Source organism: Vespula pensylvanica, chromosome 4 (genome assembly GCF_014466175.1).
Source record: "Vespula pensylvanica isolate Volc-1 chromosome 4, ASM1446617v1, whole genome shotgun sequence".
Classification (NCBI taxonomy): domain Eukaryota; kingdom Metazoa; phylum Arthropoda; class Insecta; order Hymenoptera; family Vespidae; genus Vespula; species Vespula pensylvanica.
In genome coordinates this window covers 9,906,989-9,922,938 of record NC_057688.1, presented here as the reverse complement: position 1 = coordinate 9,922,938, position 15,950 = coordinate 9,906,989, and the positions used below count along the sequence as shown (strand labels likewise).

Sequence of the window (15,950 nt, the reverse complement as noted above, 5' to 3'; positions counted from 1 at the left end):
AAGAGCGAAACTTGCGAGAAACCCTCCGTGCGGTCGGGCCGCGGCATTAATCCAAAGTCGAAACGATTAATAAGGTACGGCATTCTATTCTCAAGACGTTTACCGTTAACTCGGCACATGTACGGTCACGTTTTGTTTCTTCGTGCTTGATAATCAAAGTCTTAGGTACGCGGTCGCGCGCGTACGTCGCGGCAATTACGCCCACAAAAGCACGCGAACTCGAACCTTAATTTCTTGTCCAACGTCTACTACCACGTGCTCTTTCTTCCAAGAGTGAAAGAAAATGGGAGAGAGAGAGAGAGAGAAAGAGAGAGAGAGAGAGAGAGAGAAAAGGAATATTGTACTCGCGATAAATTAAATTCGCCGAAGCACGCGCTTTTGAAAACGCGCGCGTTCCGTGACGTGTGGGACGACGAACGGTATTGTTCGGCCATATTTCGTGCTGATGAAAAATATAAAAGGCTATGACGGAAGTTTCCAAAGAACATCGACGCTTGCCCTATTTCGCGGATTATAATTCGCGCGATAAAGGAGGATAAGTTAGCGGATCGAGAGAAAGTTAAGTAGGTACGTTACGTTCGTCAAAGTACGCAGGCGTATGTATGTAGGTATTATGGCGGCACGCGCGCTGGAATTCGAATCGTCTCGCGGGAAATTACAAAGACCTCCTTCGAGCTCGAGACGAGAATCGAGTCGTTAAATACAAACGATACGTCGCGAGGAGTGATCGACGACGAGCCGTCAATGTGGGCGGCATAAGGAGGGGAACGGTAAATTACGTAAAATAAAACGAGCCGTGAATCGTTTCGACGAGGAAACAATAGGACCGTTGTAAATTCGACTCGCGAGATGGGAAGGAGAAGGCTTTTCCGGGTTCCAGGAGAAATCGCTCGACGTACGACACGTAAACGCATCGATCGCTCCGATCGGTAATTACTAATTAGCGTGCCGTCGATAGATCGTTGAGCGCGCTCGGCCTCGAACAAAAGGACACGTTCGAGATCGGGAGGATAAAAGGAACGGCGGCGAATCGATGCTCGGGGAGAACTCGCCGTCGAATAAAACGCGAACGGTATTTGGGAAAAAAAAAGTAGCAGAAGGACTAACGCGCGCGCGCGAGAGAGAGAGAGAGAAAGAGAGAGAGAGAGAGATAGAGAGACGAATAGGACTAGGAGAACGAGACAGCAGCGATTACGCAAGAACAGGAATATATCGAGGTTCGGTACGTGTGTATACGTAAAACGTACGTAAGTACGTACCTTGTGTTTAATGCCATTAGTCGAGGATACGAACACGTATTGCGTGATGTACCGCGAGCTCACGATTTCTTCTCACAGATGCACGGACAATATTCGTTTCAAAGTTCTTAGTAGACGCGTGACTTTTTTTTTTTTTATTTCACCGGCCCGACTATTGACGTAATTCTCTACGACTAACTTTCACTCGGCATAGTTGTATCGGTCGAGCGTGCAACGTCTTCCACCGTCGCGATAATCAACGACGATCACCGATGTTGTCCTTCTTTCGCATTGTTTTCGAGTTAATCGTTGTAAAAGCGTCGATTACGCGATCGCGAGAACTCGTTTCCCGTGAAAATTCGCTAAACGCGTCGCGATTAAAAGTGCATCGTCACTCCAAGGAATCATATTAATTTCTATCCTAAGCTTCTCGCGCATTCTTTCTCAGCGACGATCCTGGCTGCTCCTCAATCCACGGATTGCTACGAGGAGAGGAGAGGAGAGGAGAGGAGAGGAGAGGAGAGAGACGCGTCCGTGTGCACGTCCCATCCCCGTGCATAATTATAGAGCCGGTGCGAGACTGCAAGTCGTTGTGCAAGGCCTGGGCGAGGCCACCGCATAGAATATTCAAGTCTCTTAGTTTCTTCTAATAGTAAATATTATTATGCTAAGAGCAGCCGTTGTCACGCCCTCCTCTCCTCCGTTTACAGTCTCTCCCCCTTTTCTCTTGTCAGATATTCATCCTCTTTTCTATTTCCCATACGCGTACGTTAGTTTCCTTTCGACCGAGAAGAAGGCCACCACCGTCTTACCGTGGAAATAAAATTTCACATTCGTTGTTCGTATTATTTCATTAATTAAAATGACGCCCATCTTCAGAGGTAATGGATCGTTCGCGGATAAGCCGAGAGATCGCGTTCCGAGGAGAATAGCGCGCGGCAACGCGAGGGAAAGAGAGAGAGAGAGAGAGAGAGAGAGAGAGAGAGAGAGAGAGAGAGAGAGAGAGAGAGAGAGAGAGAGAGAGAGAGAGAGAGAGTAATAAATCGAGGAAGAGACTTATGAAAAATTCGCGAGGCGAAAGTACCGCGCAGAATTTGCGGCTCGGCGCGGCACCTGCGCGTCGGGAGAACGCAGAGAAGGCGGAGAAGGCGAATTCTACGCGAATCTACGATCGTACGGCGCGTTCTTCGCTCGTAAAGATAACGATCGTCGTTACGAAGGTGTCGTAACTGCGTCATGTCGTTAACCGAGGCCTTACTTCGTGATCTCTCCTTTTCGATAGGCTCGACCTTCGATCCGACGATAAATTCCTTTACCATTTCCCTTTTACCATCGGCGATGACGGTAAAACTCGAGAATGGTTCCTCGCACGCACCTGCCACCATTCGACGATCAACCCTCTTCCCCTCTTTCAGTCTCTGTTATTTTTATTCTTTCTTCAAAGTCGCGTCTTTTCGTCTCGATATCTGCCATCGAAGACGAGGAACGTCTTTGCAAGATCGACTTGGAAGAGGACGCAGAGCCGGCAGAGGAAAAGGTAAAAGGGCAGTTTGGTCACGAGTTTAAAGATAAGTAGCTCGGTAACACGAACTGTGTTGCAGTTGCTGCATCGGCTACCACCGCTGCTTCTGGACAAGAAACTAGCGGTAATAACGCTTTACAGTTTTCTCTCTCTTCTTGCTCTTTCTTGCTTCTCTCTTCTTCTTTTTTTTCTATACTTTTATTTTTTCTTTTTTTTTCAATCGACTCGACGAAGGAGAACCAAGCGAGCTCTTAGCGCAGGGTGCTTGTTGAGAGAAGTTCCATATTAGGACTCCTGCTTCTTGGTCTACCACGATGGAAGCTATTGAGACGTAGTTACCCTTACTTATCCGGTCGGCAGAAGGATGGAGGGAGGGAAGAAGGAAGGAAGGAAGGAAGGAAGGAAGGCAGGAAGGAAGGAAGGAAGGAAGGAAGAAGATGCAGCTCGTAGTTTCGAAGCTCCGCCAAGAATCGAGCAAAGGACTTTTATTTCGTTCGACCGCGCGGAGAACGAAGAAGCAAAGTCGAGCAGAAGACTGTAACGAGAGAGAGGGAGAGAGAGAGAGAGAGAGAGTCGGGCCCCCGGGATAGGATGTCCGTAATTTTCTAACTCGAGGGATATCTTCCCTCCGGACGACCGACCCGACCAAATTCCATAGAGGGACGTAATGGACCGGTGCTGATGGCAAGCTTCGAGTTTACAAGACCTTTCCTCTCTCTTGGCCCTCGTACAGAGAACAAAGTCGAATCGTTCTACGTTATCTTTGGACAAGGCATAAAACGCATTCTTCGTGTGTCTTTTTTTGCCATGCTCGTATTACGCGAGCGCGCTCGCGCGCGCGGAACGAGCAGAAAATATACGAAGGAACGAGCAATTCCTCCTCTCTCTATGGCGTCGTTAGGAATCCTGTTTTCTTTAATTCCAAATGACGAGAATCGATGGAAAGACCAGTGGTTCGAGTTTCGTAATACTTTGGCGTATACGTTCGATAAGTACGTTCGCACGACGCGTATTTCCTTCTCCCTTTCTCCTACCAACGATCCTTTTTTCCACATCTTTCGTCCTTTTCTTTTGAAATCTCGAGATATCGACCGCGCCTTTTTACGAAGCGCTTCAATATACGCTAATTGGTACATCGGAAGCATCGTGATATTTTACTGTCCGCCACTCAATATCTCGTTTGCACGGCCATTCAGGCCGAGCGCGGAATCGACTTTCTGAAAATCGAAACCTATCGAGAGAACGTTCGAACGAGAGGAAGGAAAGCTCGTTTCTCGAGCCTCCTCCTTTTCCACTTCTAACGTCGCTTAATCGATCGATCGCCGGATTAACCGTAGATCTCTCGATCGACCGACGAATCGAAATAATCAAATTACTCGCTCGGTGAATTTGCATTTATATGCCTTCAATGGCGATAGAGAGATAACGTCGATCCAAAGAGGGTAGTAAAGAAGGACGAATGATTCTTTAAACCCTTTTGCCGGGTTTCGGAACTCTCTTGAGGAAAAGGAAGAGACAAAATTTGTTCCGAAAAGATAAGACGCCAAGGTACGCTCTCTTTCGGTTAAGAATACTGGCTGGTCCTAAGCGTTTTCCAACGATATGCGCCCGATTACCGAGAACAAGACCGGGGTTTCTTATTTCCACCGCAAGATGCAACGAGCTTAGCCCGCGATCGATGATGAGGACGGCGCGGCGTATTACTCCGGATAACACCCTTTTTCTCTCTCCGGTCTCAAGTCTTAAGAGGAAGCAACTCGAGGGATGATCTCTTTTCTTTCTGCCTCGCGTCCGCCGAGACTTTACGACGACGCACGCGCGAAATCGGTCGAATGTTTACGGCCGCGAATCGCTCTACTTCGGTTGTTCCGCGTCTTTGCCTCTCTTTCTTCTTCTTTTACTCATTCCTAAGCTTAAACGGAACATTTCTTTCGTACGCGAAGCTACGACCAGTCGTAAGAATACGCGTGGAAAAATTTCTATGCATTTTGCGTACAGTCTAGTCGAGGGAAAAAAAAAAACAAAGAAAAAGAAAAAGGAAAAGAAAAAGACTCTAGAAGCGTTCGCACGCTCGCCAAGATCAAGGGCGATCTGAAAACGATACTTGCGAGACATCGGGTTCGTTCGAAAGAGGAGGAAGTAGGGCGGGACCGCAAGTCGATCAAACGATACGAGAGCGGAATATCTTCTAGCTTACGTGCCTTTTTTTACTACGATCAAAGGTATCCCCCCGCTCCTTTCGTATCTCTCTTTCTCTCTCCCTCTCTCTTCTCGGATACGATCGAATTGCAAAAGACCGCAACTCGACGTGCCGAAAATCCTTTCGAGAAGGATTCGCTAGACGTTCCTCTCGTCGACTTTTGCGCTTTTCTAAGCGGCAACGAGATAACCGCGGCTTAGAAAAAAAGTCGATCGCGCCAGACCGTTGTATCTACTGCGTTAAACATTTCTGATGACCATAATTTCTATCTAATAAGAACGCTACTTTGCCGCTTTAGAAAGGTAATTGCGCGCTCCGAGAAAAATACTCGCTGAAATATCCCGAGGTAAACTCGTCGAATCGATATCGAGTTTCTTATTCGATCCACGGCCGATCGTAATAATATTATAATAAGGCTCGAACGAACGCGTTAATTAACGCAGGAAACTAAATGAAATTAATTTCCTCTCGCAGAGAGGACGTCTGCGTAAAGAAACGACGGATGATGAAGAGGGGTAATAATAATAAGAAGAAGAAGAATAAGAAGAAGAAGAATCGGGTAAAGAAGAGGATATCGAGAGACACCTCGTTCCCTTCCGCTCGGAGAGAAGGCACCACCCTTGCCCTTCTACCTACATCAAAACACGCCGACCGTCGTAATTTTCCGCTCGTACACACGATTAGCCGTTAATAATTCATGCTCGCGTACGTACTGTTACCGACTAATCGAATGCGAGGACGTCGATCGTCGGGGAACACGAGCGCTCGCTGAAAGTGCTCCGCCTTCGCGCGGGAGGAGGAAGAGATACGAGGAATGGAGGGGAAGAGTGCACTTTCACGGCTGCTCTTGCGGGACATACGATCCTCGCAATAAATCCTACCCTTTGCTTTTCTTTGCCCATCTTCGTATATCTTTTTTCCTTTACCTCTCGTCTCCCTTCCTACCCCTCGTCCATCATCCCTCTTATTTTTCAAAGTCCAACTATCGATCGCAATTATTCGTTGTATTCTCAGGACGAATCGAGGTAATAACGTTATTGCTACCCGTAGCTATATTTTTCACAATCCTTTATCCTTTTATCCTTTCTCGCCACGCTCGATGATATCATCGATCCGAGAGGAACGTCTTGGTCGTAACACGATCGGAAGCGCGAGGCGCGATGACGTTTCTTTCGCAGAAAAATCCTTGATCGTTTCCAGCCTTTAACGTCTCTCGATGATTAATTCGAAACGCGCCGTTAACGATCGCGATCTCGACAATGGCAATTATCCGCAGTCATCGAACGGTCGTAAAGAATGCGAAGGGCTCCGATCTCGACAAAATTGATCATTCGATCGGAATCTACGTAATTCAGTCGCGCGATATTACGTCGTTTGTAAGAGAGAGAGAGAGAGAGAGAGAGAGAGAGAAAGGAAACTCGTCGGTGAAAATTTCCGCGGTGCCCGAGGTACTTTGGCTACCGCGATTCCAATTATTAGATGCGACGAAAAAAGCATAGCTTCTTCCTCTCGTTTCTCTTCCGTTTTTCCTGGTCGTTAGCAATACGCCAAACGATCGTATTTTGCGGCTCGAAAACCAATAATCGAGCTTACGCCTCAGCGATTATCGGTCTGCGTGTCCTTTTTCCCTTCGTTTCTTTCCAAGCGTTTTAGTCTTTTCTCTATCCGTCAAATCGTCCGTCGATTGGCATACTCTGCAATCTAGGATGTCGATTACAAGGCTCTCGAACAAGGAGTTCCTTGTTATTATAAATTCGCTCGGCTCGTTCCCCGCAAAAGTACAAATTCCGATTCTGGCACGCGGCTGCCAGGATAAATGGTAATGGGCTTGGTCGGTTGAATGGTCGGTACACCGTATAATAGCCTTCTGCTTCTTCTTCTTCTTCTCCTCTTCTTCTTTCTCCTCCTCTTCTGATTCTCTTGGATGCTGCTGCTTCTTCTTCTTCTTCTTCTTCTGCTTCTTACATCGGGTCGTTTCAATTCCACGGTTACGTACGTTACTTCCAGGTTCTTCGTAGGAAGTAGAACGATATAATAAAAAGATTTCCTCCTTCTCCTCTCTCATCTTCTCCGAGTTGGATCGACGACAACGACGAGGATCACTGCCCTCGCTTTTGGAAGAGATCCACCAAAGCGAGTTGGTCGTATTCGAACGATCCAGAGGAATTCCTTTTAAAGTCCTCGTTGAATCGAACGATGGGTGAAAATGACGTGAAAACTCGATCCGTTTCCGGTACGCTTTTCGAAGAATGAACGTCGGATAGAAGGAGAAAGAGGGGGTTTCATTACAGACCCTCGTAAAATAATAATAATAGTAATAGTAATAATAGTAATAATAATAATAATAATAATAATAATAATAATAATCGAGCGCGTGCGAGAGATCGTCTCGCAAAGGAGGCCCCGGCGCGATCTTACCTCGTAAAACGTTCTCGCGAGAAGAGGGAGCGTGTACGTATAATCCGGCACGATTTATCTGCCGAACGAGTTAGCGATCCGATACGCGAACATTGGCATAAACAGAGATTTATGTAACCTTACGGCGCGGTAGATTACGAAATACGACTTCGTGATCGAGCGACAAGTCCCGAAGAGTCTCTCTCCTTCTATCTTCGCGTTCTCGACGATATATTTGTGAGTCAAAACCGCCGTCATTTTTTTCAAATAGATTTTTAAGACGTCTCGTTAAACGTTAACAACTATAAATCAACGTCGCATTATATTTGCGATTGAAAAGAAAATATTTAACGCTAATTCTACGATATAGATTCGATGTAAGTAGCAGGTATATAAGATATATTGGGTGAAAGCAGACCTCCCAACCTCTTGGTCGGGTTAATACGCCGGACAGATATTTTCTGTAAATGGTAACCGGAAGAAGGGTGACGAAGGCGACGGCGAAATCTCTCTATCTCTCTTCCTCCTTAAGACAAGGTGTATCGGAGCCGAAGAGAAAAGTGGGATTCACGGTGCACGACGCCTGGAGATAAAAAACAAGGAGAGAGAGAGAGAGAGAGAGAAAGAGAGAGGCTCATTGTCTCGACGAGACCGTAAATACTTCAAAGGAGAAGGCAACATCGGCTACCTTTGGCCGTCGAGTCCAGGAGGTCCTGTAACTCGTCCGAAAGGACGTTTCCTCGAGAGAAAGAGATCGAAGAATGCGAGCGATTCTCGAAAACAGGAACCACCGAGTGTTCGCGGGACGATATCAAAGGGGTCAACGAACCGAATATTTCTATTCTCGGTCCTTTCCGATTTGCACTCGTTCCTTAATTCGATTCGCGATTGCTCTTTCGTAAAAGAAGGATTAATAAGTTTATTCGAGATGGAAGGACGGAAGGAGCTCGCTTGGAATCGTCTTGACGGTCGATTAATCACGAGAAAATGAACGGATATTTAAGACTCTCCTCGATACCGAGATTTATTCGTAGATTTTACGGCGCAGATAAGTCCGCTCATTTTCCTATGATTAATGACAGCCGTCGTGGAGCATTCCACGCCGAGCTTATCTCTCCTTCTCCCTTTCTTTCTTCTTCTACGTCGATGGATACGCTGGAAATAAAGTTATCATCCTCCGTTTAAAATCAACGGGCCCAGATTTTTACTCGATTACCGCACAAAATTTGTTCGACCCCGAGGGGTCATTCGTTTATAATCAGAAAAGTGGCGATCATCGCAACCGATCACTGCCTCGCTTTTTCGACCTTCTTCCTCGGCTCTTCTCCCTCCTTCGATTCTTCTTCTTCTTCTTCTTCGTATTCTCCTTCTTATTCTTCTTATTCTTATTCTTGGAGGAGAGTGGTATATGACCCTCTTAATGAAGTCCGACAGACATTGCCGAGCGAATGCGCGCGAAGCCGCTGGAGCATGGTGCAAGCATCATCGTGTGGTGATTGTAAAGGACACCATGTAAGCAGGAACACCGTAACCGACTCGTTACCGACTCGTGCTATTCGATATAACGAGAGAGCGAGCTAAGCTATGGAAATAATATGCCAGGAGTGGTCCGAGCTTTTTTCTATTTTTCTTAGCTTTCGCTTCGCGACACGAAATTATAGTCGTGCTTCGAGCGAATATCCTCGTAAATGCACGTTTGATTCGTCCGATCGGGAAAAAAGCAAGATATCCTACCGTCCGAGAGAATAAACAGAGTTTCTTTTAATTGTAAGAAACTAAGAAGCTCGTAACTCGTCGAATCGAATCGAATCGAAGCGAAGCGAATCGAATCGGATCGAATCGAATCGAATCGAATCGAGTAGAATCGAATCGAATCGAATCGAATCGAAGCGAAGCGAAGAGGAGAGGAGAAGAAGAAGGCTCGACCGCTTGAACGGAGCCGATCGTGGATGGACAGCTGGTGCCGTTGCTCGCTCCTCTAATTGCATCTAATTAGATTAGAAGTCCGCTACACTCGTTGTCCGGCACCGCGCGTCGATCGGAGGTACGACCTGTGTTAATCAGGATACCGGGCAGGTCGGTCCCGATCGATTCTCGAATTAGATTGCACCACGGACTCCCTGCGCTTTTAACGTATGTACGTCTATAACGATCGTTGTATACATAGGTTTATGTACATGTATGAGGTAAGCGCGGGTATCGATTGGCGTTAATTGAAAGGTCGAACGGGAAAGCCAATTACGCCGAGATCTATCGGCCCCGACACTTTTCTCGCTCTTTACACCGGCTCAGGAATCCCCTTATCGTTCGAATCCCGTACATCGCATAGAAAATCGAAAAGGAAAGGAGCGAGATTCCTAAGGAGAATATCTTCCGAGCACGAGGACGATCGATAAAAATTTTAAGTAGTTCGTTAAAAACTCGCGACTCATCGATCATCGTTCGAGTTTGCGAGGGCGTGTTCGCGACGACGAGCGTGATTTTTCAAATATTTTCCACGCGCATTCCATCCTCGACGTATGCAAATCCCTGAACCCTTTTAATAGCCACGCTTCTCCAAGCGTTTCTCCAATAGACGTCACGGCGTTTATCGATGCCGATACGCCGACGATTCACGACTTGACAAGCCACTTAACTCGAACTACTTATCCGGGATTCGCTACGTCAACGAGCGAGACGAAGACGAACGGCGAAAGGAGTCGTCCGTCTCGGTTGATTTTCCAAAAATCCCACAATGGTCTTGCGTTTTTCATCTCTTTCGAGAAAGTAACAAGGACAAAGTGCGTTAAAAGGATGAAAAGAAAAGTCTGCTCCGGCTAGGCCGAGGCGGCTCCTTTCGTATCCTCGCGTGTTTCGCATTCAAATGCCTTTGCCTGGCGCAATTTAGAACCCGTTTGGAGCCCACGGCGGGGCACCCTTTCACCCGTCTTCTCCTCCGAGATTTCGTGTAGCATCTGGTCCGCAGAGAGGACGAGGGAGGGGGAGAGAGAGAGAGAGAGAGAGAAGAGCTGGTTCACGACGACCAAATAAAGGCGAGAAATTACGGGCTGCTTTTGGAAAGGAAGACGCGCCACGGGCGAAAATCCTTCGTGTCTTATCGCCCTTGAACGCGCCTCTCGTCCTTGACAACTTTTACGAATCCTTCCAGATGAGATACGCGTTACTTTGTTGAATCAACGCGACAAAGAAGATACCGAGAATCCTATTTACGTTAGAGAGGAGCTTCTCGAGCAACAAGTATGAAAGGATATACCTGTAGCAAAGGCAAAGATAGCAATGCGCTATCAGAGATACATACGTCTGGCATCGCAGGAAAGGTCGAGACAAGAGATCAATTTGCATGTCATTGATAGGAATCCACTCGACTTGGCGAACGTTCGTTCGGCAAACAACGACGAAGACGACGACGACGACGACGACGACGACGACGACGATAGGCTCGAACCGGTATCGAGGAATGACGGAAGCGGCAAATAGTTAGAGACAAACGATACGATATCTCCGTACAAGACTGCGCCCAAACGGGTAATCGCTTCGAGTAAGGAATAGTACCAGTATTACAAGTCGATGTTTTGATACTGCGCTCTAACGAGAAAGGAGAACTTCCTACGGTGACTCCTCGAGGTATGTGCCATGAAACGTCTCTCCGAATAGACGAGGCTCTCTTGTCATTTACGACGGAGTAGGTAGGTACGTCTTAATAAATATTCTTCATCTTTCTCCTTCGTATTAACTCTCAAACGATTTTCCTTTGAAATTATGTTTAAAGAGGTCCGATTAATCGACGACGATTATAATTAATAGCTAGCGGGGTAATTGTATTTATCTCAATCTACTTTTATCGGCAAACGAAAGGAAAATAATGCTCGCGTGATTTCTATGTCGTAGACGGAAAGAAAGGGACAAAGTTGCTCTCTATTATCTCGCACGGTAAGTGCTTGTCAATTTGGACAGCGACGAAGAGGACGAAGTAAAAGAAGAAGATGGAACGAATGTCGTTGCCGAGGAGCGACCTTCCTCGGAACTATTATTATTGATAATTGCGTCTGTATAACGCCTCGTCCTGAAAACGACCGATCCTCGGATCCCAACCTTCCTTCTTCTCCGCTCTCGGATCGAGCCGCAAATGAACGAGGGGAACAATACGACAACAGGATGTCTGGAGGAAAATGATAAACAAAAACACGGAGTGGATAGAGGTCGACCAGTTCTGGCGGTGGGTCGACGAGTCGAGTAGAAAATTCGACAGAAGACACGCCTCGTTATATTTCAAACGCGATTCCCTGTAAACGAGAGACGGAGAGAAGGAAAGAGAGAGAGAGAGAGAGAGAGAGAGAGAGAGAGAGAGAGAGAGAGAGAAAGAGAGAGAGATCTGCGAGATATTGCGAAAACAGCGTCGTTTTCGATTTTAATTAAAGTAAAAAGAGATCCAATTAGAAGATCAAAATTCCACATCGTCTTATCGACAAGAATATCTTTGAAAATATTCACCTTTGAGTCTTTTCGTTAAATTCCGTTCGAAGTTGTGACTCCGAGGGTCCGTCCACGAGACGAGGAAGGAGCGCTCATAATTCATGTGTCGTCACGCCGTCTCGTTTACGCCGGTAATAAATTATCCGAGTGTGACTTACACGGGATTAAAGTACTACAAATTACTACTACGTTTTATCAATTCGTATTATCGTTTCTAACGAGCGCGTTTGTATTGTTACTAGAAGCAATGAAATATGCTTCGTAAAATTAAATGTTTTTTTTTCTCTTTTATTATTAATCGCTGGTAACGTAATTAAAAGAACCGCGTTAAAAAGGAGAAACGATTATTCATAAAACGTTACGACGACGACGACGACGACGACGACGACGACGACGACATCGTCGTCGTATAGCGCATAGGAAGACAATTAATTCGCCGTCGTGTTTCAACTGGTTCCCTTTGGATGGATTTGAGTGGACGAAAATTACCCAGACCGCCTAGGGTGTCCATTATTCCCAGATAATTACATACCTCTCCCTGAGGAATTTTCGAAATGAGTTTCTGCCCCGCTCTCTACGGGGATGGGGCTATCGGTTCCGAGTCACCGCTTCTTTTCGTCATTGGCGTCGATAAGTCCGTCTCTCTCTATCTCTCTCACTCTCTTTTTCTCTACGGAATGCGTCGAGGAAAAATGCCTGAAGAATTTCGAGATGGAACGTACCTAAAAAGATTTCGTTGTAAGGTCTCTCCTTTGAATAGCGCTGCCTTCTTCTTAAAGCGTCGAATCGTCGTGAGAATACCGAAGGAACAGCGAACATTCCGCTACTAGCAGCGCTGCTAGCGCGGCTGCTATGGTGGCGAGAGATCGAGCTAAACCTAACTGGACACGGGCGTTGCACGTAAGTAAACAGAGTCGTTGATCAGAGCTCTCGCATACTTACTTCTAAAGTAAGTACCTCTCTCGAGGCCTAAGCACCGAAGCGTGGTTCGATACAATGAATCTAAGCCGGTCATTAAACCGGTCGTTATAGCTCAAAACTCGTGCCGGCATTCGTTTCGAAGCTCGATTTCAACGAGCCCACGATGTGCCTTCTTCGTCCTCCATCGCGTTCCATTAAATCGTAAAGGTGCAGCTTCCGTGTTCCGACTAACTGTTAACTACGACGACGACGACGACGACGACGACGACGACGACGACGACGACGACGACGAAGACTATGCGAAAAGGGCGAACGATCCGAGGAAGTAAGAGAGATAGAGAGATGCGAGAGAGGTACCATTAAACGTAGCCAACAGTCGGTACCCCGTTTGGTCTAGTTCAAAGCGCTCCTTCCAAGTCTCCTCGAGATCTCCTTCGAGAGTCCGATTGCGAGCGAGCAGGTTGAACAGCTGGGTAATGGAGGCGCCCACATATCTCCGCTAACGGTAGAACTTTCTGTTATCTCCGAGTCACTTTGAGGTACAAGCGGCGGCGACGGCGGCGACGTCTTATCGCGCACCGTCACCAAAGACCGACCAAACGCATCGTCTTTGTTCTTCCACGAAAGCGACAAGGCCATTCCTCGTTCCGCAGTTTTCTCCTAACACGAGACGGACGACCGATCGTGACGCGTTTTATCGCAAGGCGTGCGATGCGAGAGGAAGGTAATTGCGAGTCCGACGATCAATTGGATTCGAAGATGAGATAGAATGATCGAACGCGTTACAAGAACTCGAGCGCGCAGGAAATCAAGGACCCCGACAGATTTCATCTCGGAATGAGCACAAGGTGCCAACGAGATGTGCGTGCGTGCGTGTATGCGAGAGAAAGAGAGAGAGAGAGAGAGAGAGAGAGAGAGAGAGAGAGACGACTGTGAGAAAAGGCGTCTCGAGGTGAACCTCTTTCGCACCACGCGAACAAGATCGTCCATTTCCTTTTTGCGACTTTCGTGCGACCTCGCGCGAGATGACGATTTCGAGCCTCACCACGCCTCCAAGGACCTGCTGCTGCTGCTAGCAAGGGGACGAGCCAAGGTCGACGAATACAAAAGATACGCACGCCTTCGTATCACGAACCTTACGGAATATCAGAAATACGGACTCGCGCGCGACAGAGATAACCGAAAGAAAGGGCGTACTTACGGTGGCTACGCGGATCTCTCCCTCTGTCACCATAGAAGGATAACGACAGAGATAAGGGGAGAGAGAAAGAGAAATGGCGTGTCTCGTTCCCCATACGCGGTCGTACTTATCTTCTTAATAACTCGAACGGACTGCGAGGAGATTAGAGACGGCCGTGTCGGTGTTAGGAACGATAGGGCTTCTTCGGAGAGTTTGGATCGTCGACGCGACCTTCGACCGGTTGAACGAGAAGGCCTACCACCACGAGTCAAGGAGCTTCGCCGAGGAAGAGAAAGAATCTTTTCGAACGAATCGTCCTCGAGTCTCGCGTACGCGACGTTAAATCGTTACCGTTGACAATGCGTTTTCCAGCGAGCATCGACATCAGGAAGAGGAAATATTATCGCGCACGGACGAACCGCTATCCTCCTCTTCCTTCTCCCTCTTCTCGTCGAAGGTCCTCTTGGTCAAGGTAGAGAGATATTACGGAGAGATCGTGGGGAGTCCGGGAAGCGCGAACCGGCCTGTCAGTCGAGCACAATTGACTTCGACCTTTGACGCTTCTACGTTCCGAGGAAGCCACTTGGCGGGGCAGCTTTTGATTCACTGCCTGGCTATAAAGTTACAAGTCCGACAGTTCATGATACTTCAATGATAATACGTGACCGTCGGCTTCGTCCATCTCGTTTTCTTTCTCTCTTTCTTTACCGAGTACGGAAGGAGGAACGGAATTCCATGAAAATGATTCTTTGTAGAAGGCGCCGGGGGAAACGAACGAGACAAGGTTTAACATTTTGTTCGAGAAAAAATGCGCGCGGAGCGGGGTTAAGTATTCTCCCTGTAATGGGATCGATGATCGTAGAAGCCGATTTAGCTTTGAAGCGTACCCCAACGGATCTTACGCAAGCTTTACAAGAGACTCGATGACGCAAATGAAAAATGAAAAGAAGGAACGCGGTATTAATTCGTACTCTTTAACGGAACACGGCACGCTGACCCGTGTCGTCTTTCTCAGCGACGGTCGAGCATAGCGGAGCGCGAGTCGAACGAATCCCTATCGGTACGGTAAACGGATTAGTCAGCGGTAAAGTGGATTTTCGAGCTAACGCGAAAGGCTGTTGAAGCGCCTTCGAGGGGCGACGGTGCCCTTAAAGGGATTCGATTTCGTCTTAACGTACCTACTTCGAATTATAAATCGTAGCGAGTACTTACGTGCTCGTCGACCGAATAAGTCAACTCTCCGTCGTCGTAAAGGACGAACCATCTTCTTTGCCATCTCTGAAACAGAAATAAAAAAGAAGGACGAGTGAAAGGTTAATAAAGATAGCCGCGGAGACGCGTCGATCGTCGTTTAGACTTGCGTACCGCGAAAACCGCGCTCTCGCTTTTTCCTCTTTTTCTCCAAGTATACAGCGAGCTTCCACGAAATCGTAATTACGACTCCGAGCGAAAACTATTCTACGAGAAAGAGTCAGGAGCCCGTACTTGTTCGAGTCGCGGCAAGGAATCTCTAAGGTTTACCGACGCGCTAGCTGGGTAATTAGCACGAGGTAGCCGTTAATTAGAAACAAAGTCGGAGAAGAAAAGAAAGGTAGGAACGACGGCATGAGCCATCGCGGCAGGTCGTCGCGATTTCCCTTTCAATGCCACCTGCGGCGAGGCCGCCGCGACTCCTTTTTTTTTTGAAACGTGTGCCTCGCATTTTCCAAATTTTACGATGCCTCGTAAAAAACGCGGCCGCGGTAGAAAGCCGCCATTGATTTACGGCGAGATGGAACGAGACTTTGCGACGACGAGTGTGCCGAGTCATCGCTCCTGGCACGAACTTTGACGAACGAAGGAAGACGAGAAGATGGAGGACTCGACTTTGCGATTTTCTTTCTCCTTATCTTTTCATTATCCTCGCATTCATATCGAGAAGGGAAAGAAGGAGGAGAAAACTTCCTCGTAGATAGAATTCGTCGGTGGTCATCGTGGAGATACGTCGTCGTACGTTGTCGAACAGGCATCTAGGTACCG

At 47.4% G+C, this 15,950-nt stretch overlaps 1 protein-coding gene across 5 annotated transcripts in view; it reads right to left on the bottom strand.

Annotated features, from left to right (window-relative positions):
* LOC122628810 (protein outspread) overlaps positions 1-15,950 on the bottom strand; it is a 61,935-nt gene that overhangs the window by 14,887 nt on the left and 31,098 nt on the right. For all 5 annotated transcript variants that reach the window (XM_043811485.1, XM_043811484.1, XM_043811481.1 and 2 more), the window contains exon 3: positions 15,144-15,209. In XM_043811485.1, coding sequence (XP_043667420.1) covers positions 15,144-15,209 — 66 coding nt within the window. The remainder of the gene's footprint in view (positions 1-15,143; positions 15,210-15,950) is intronic.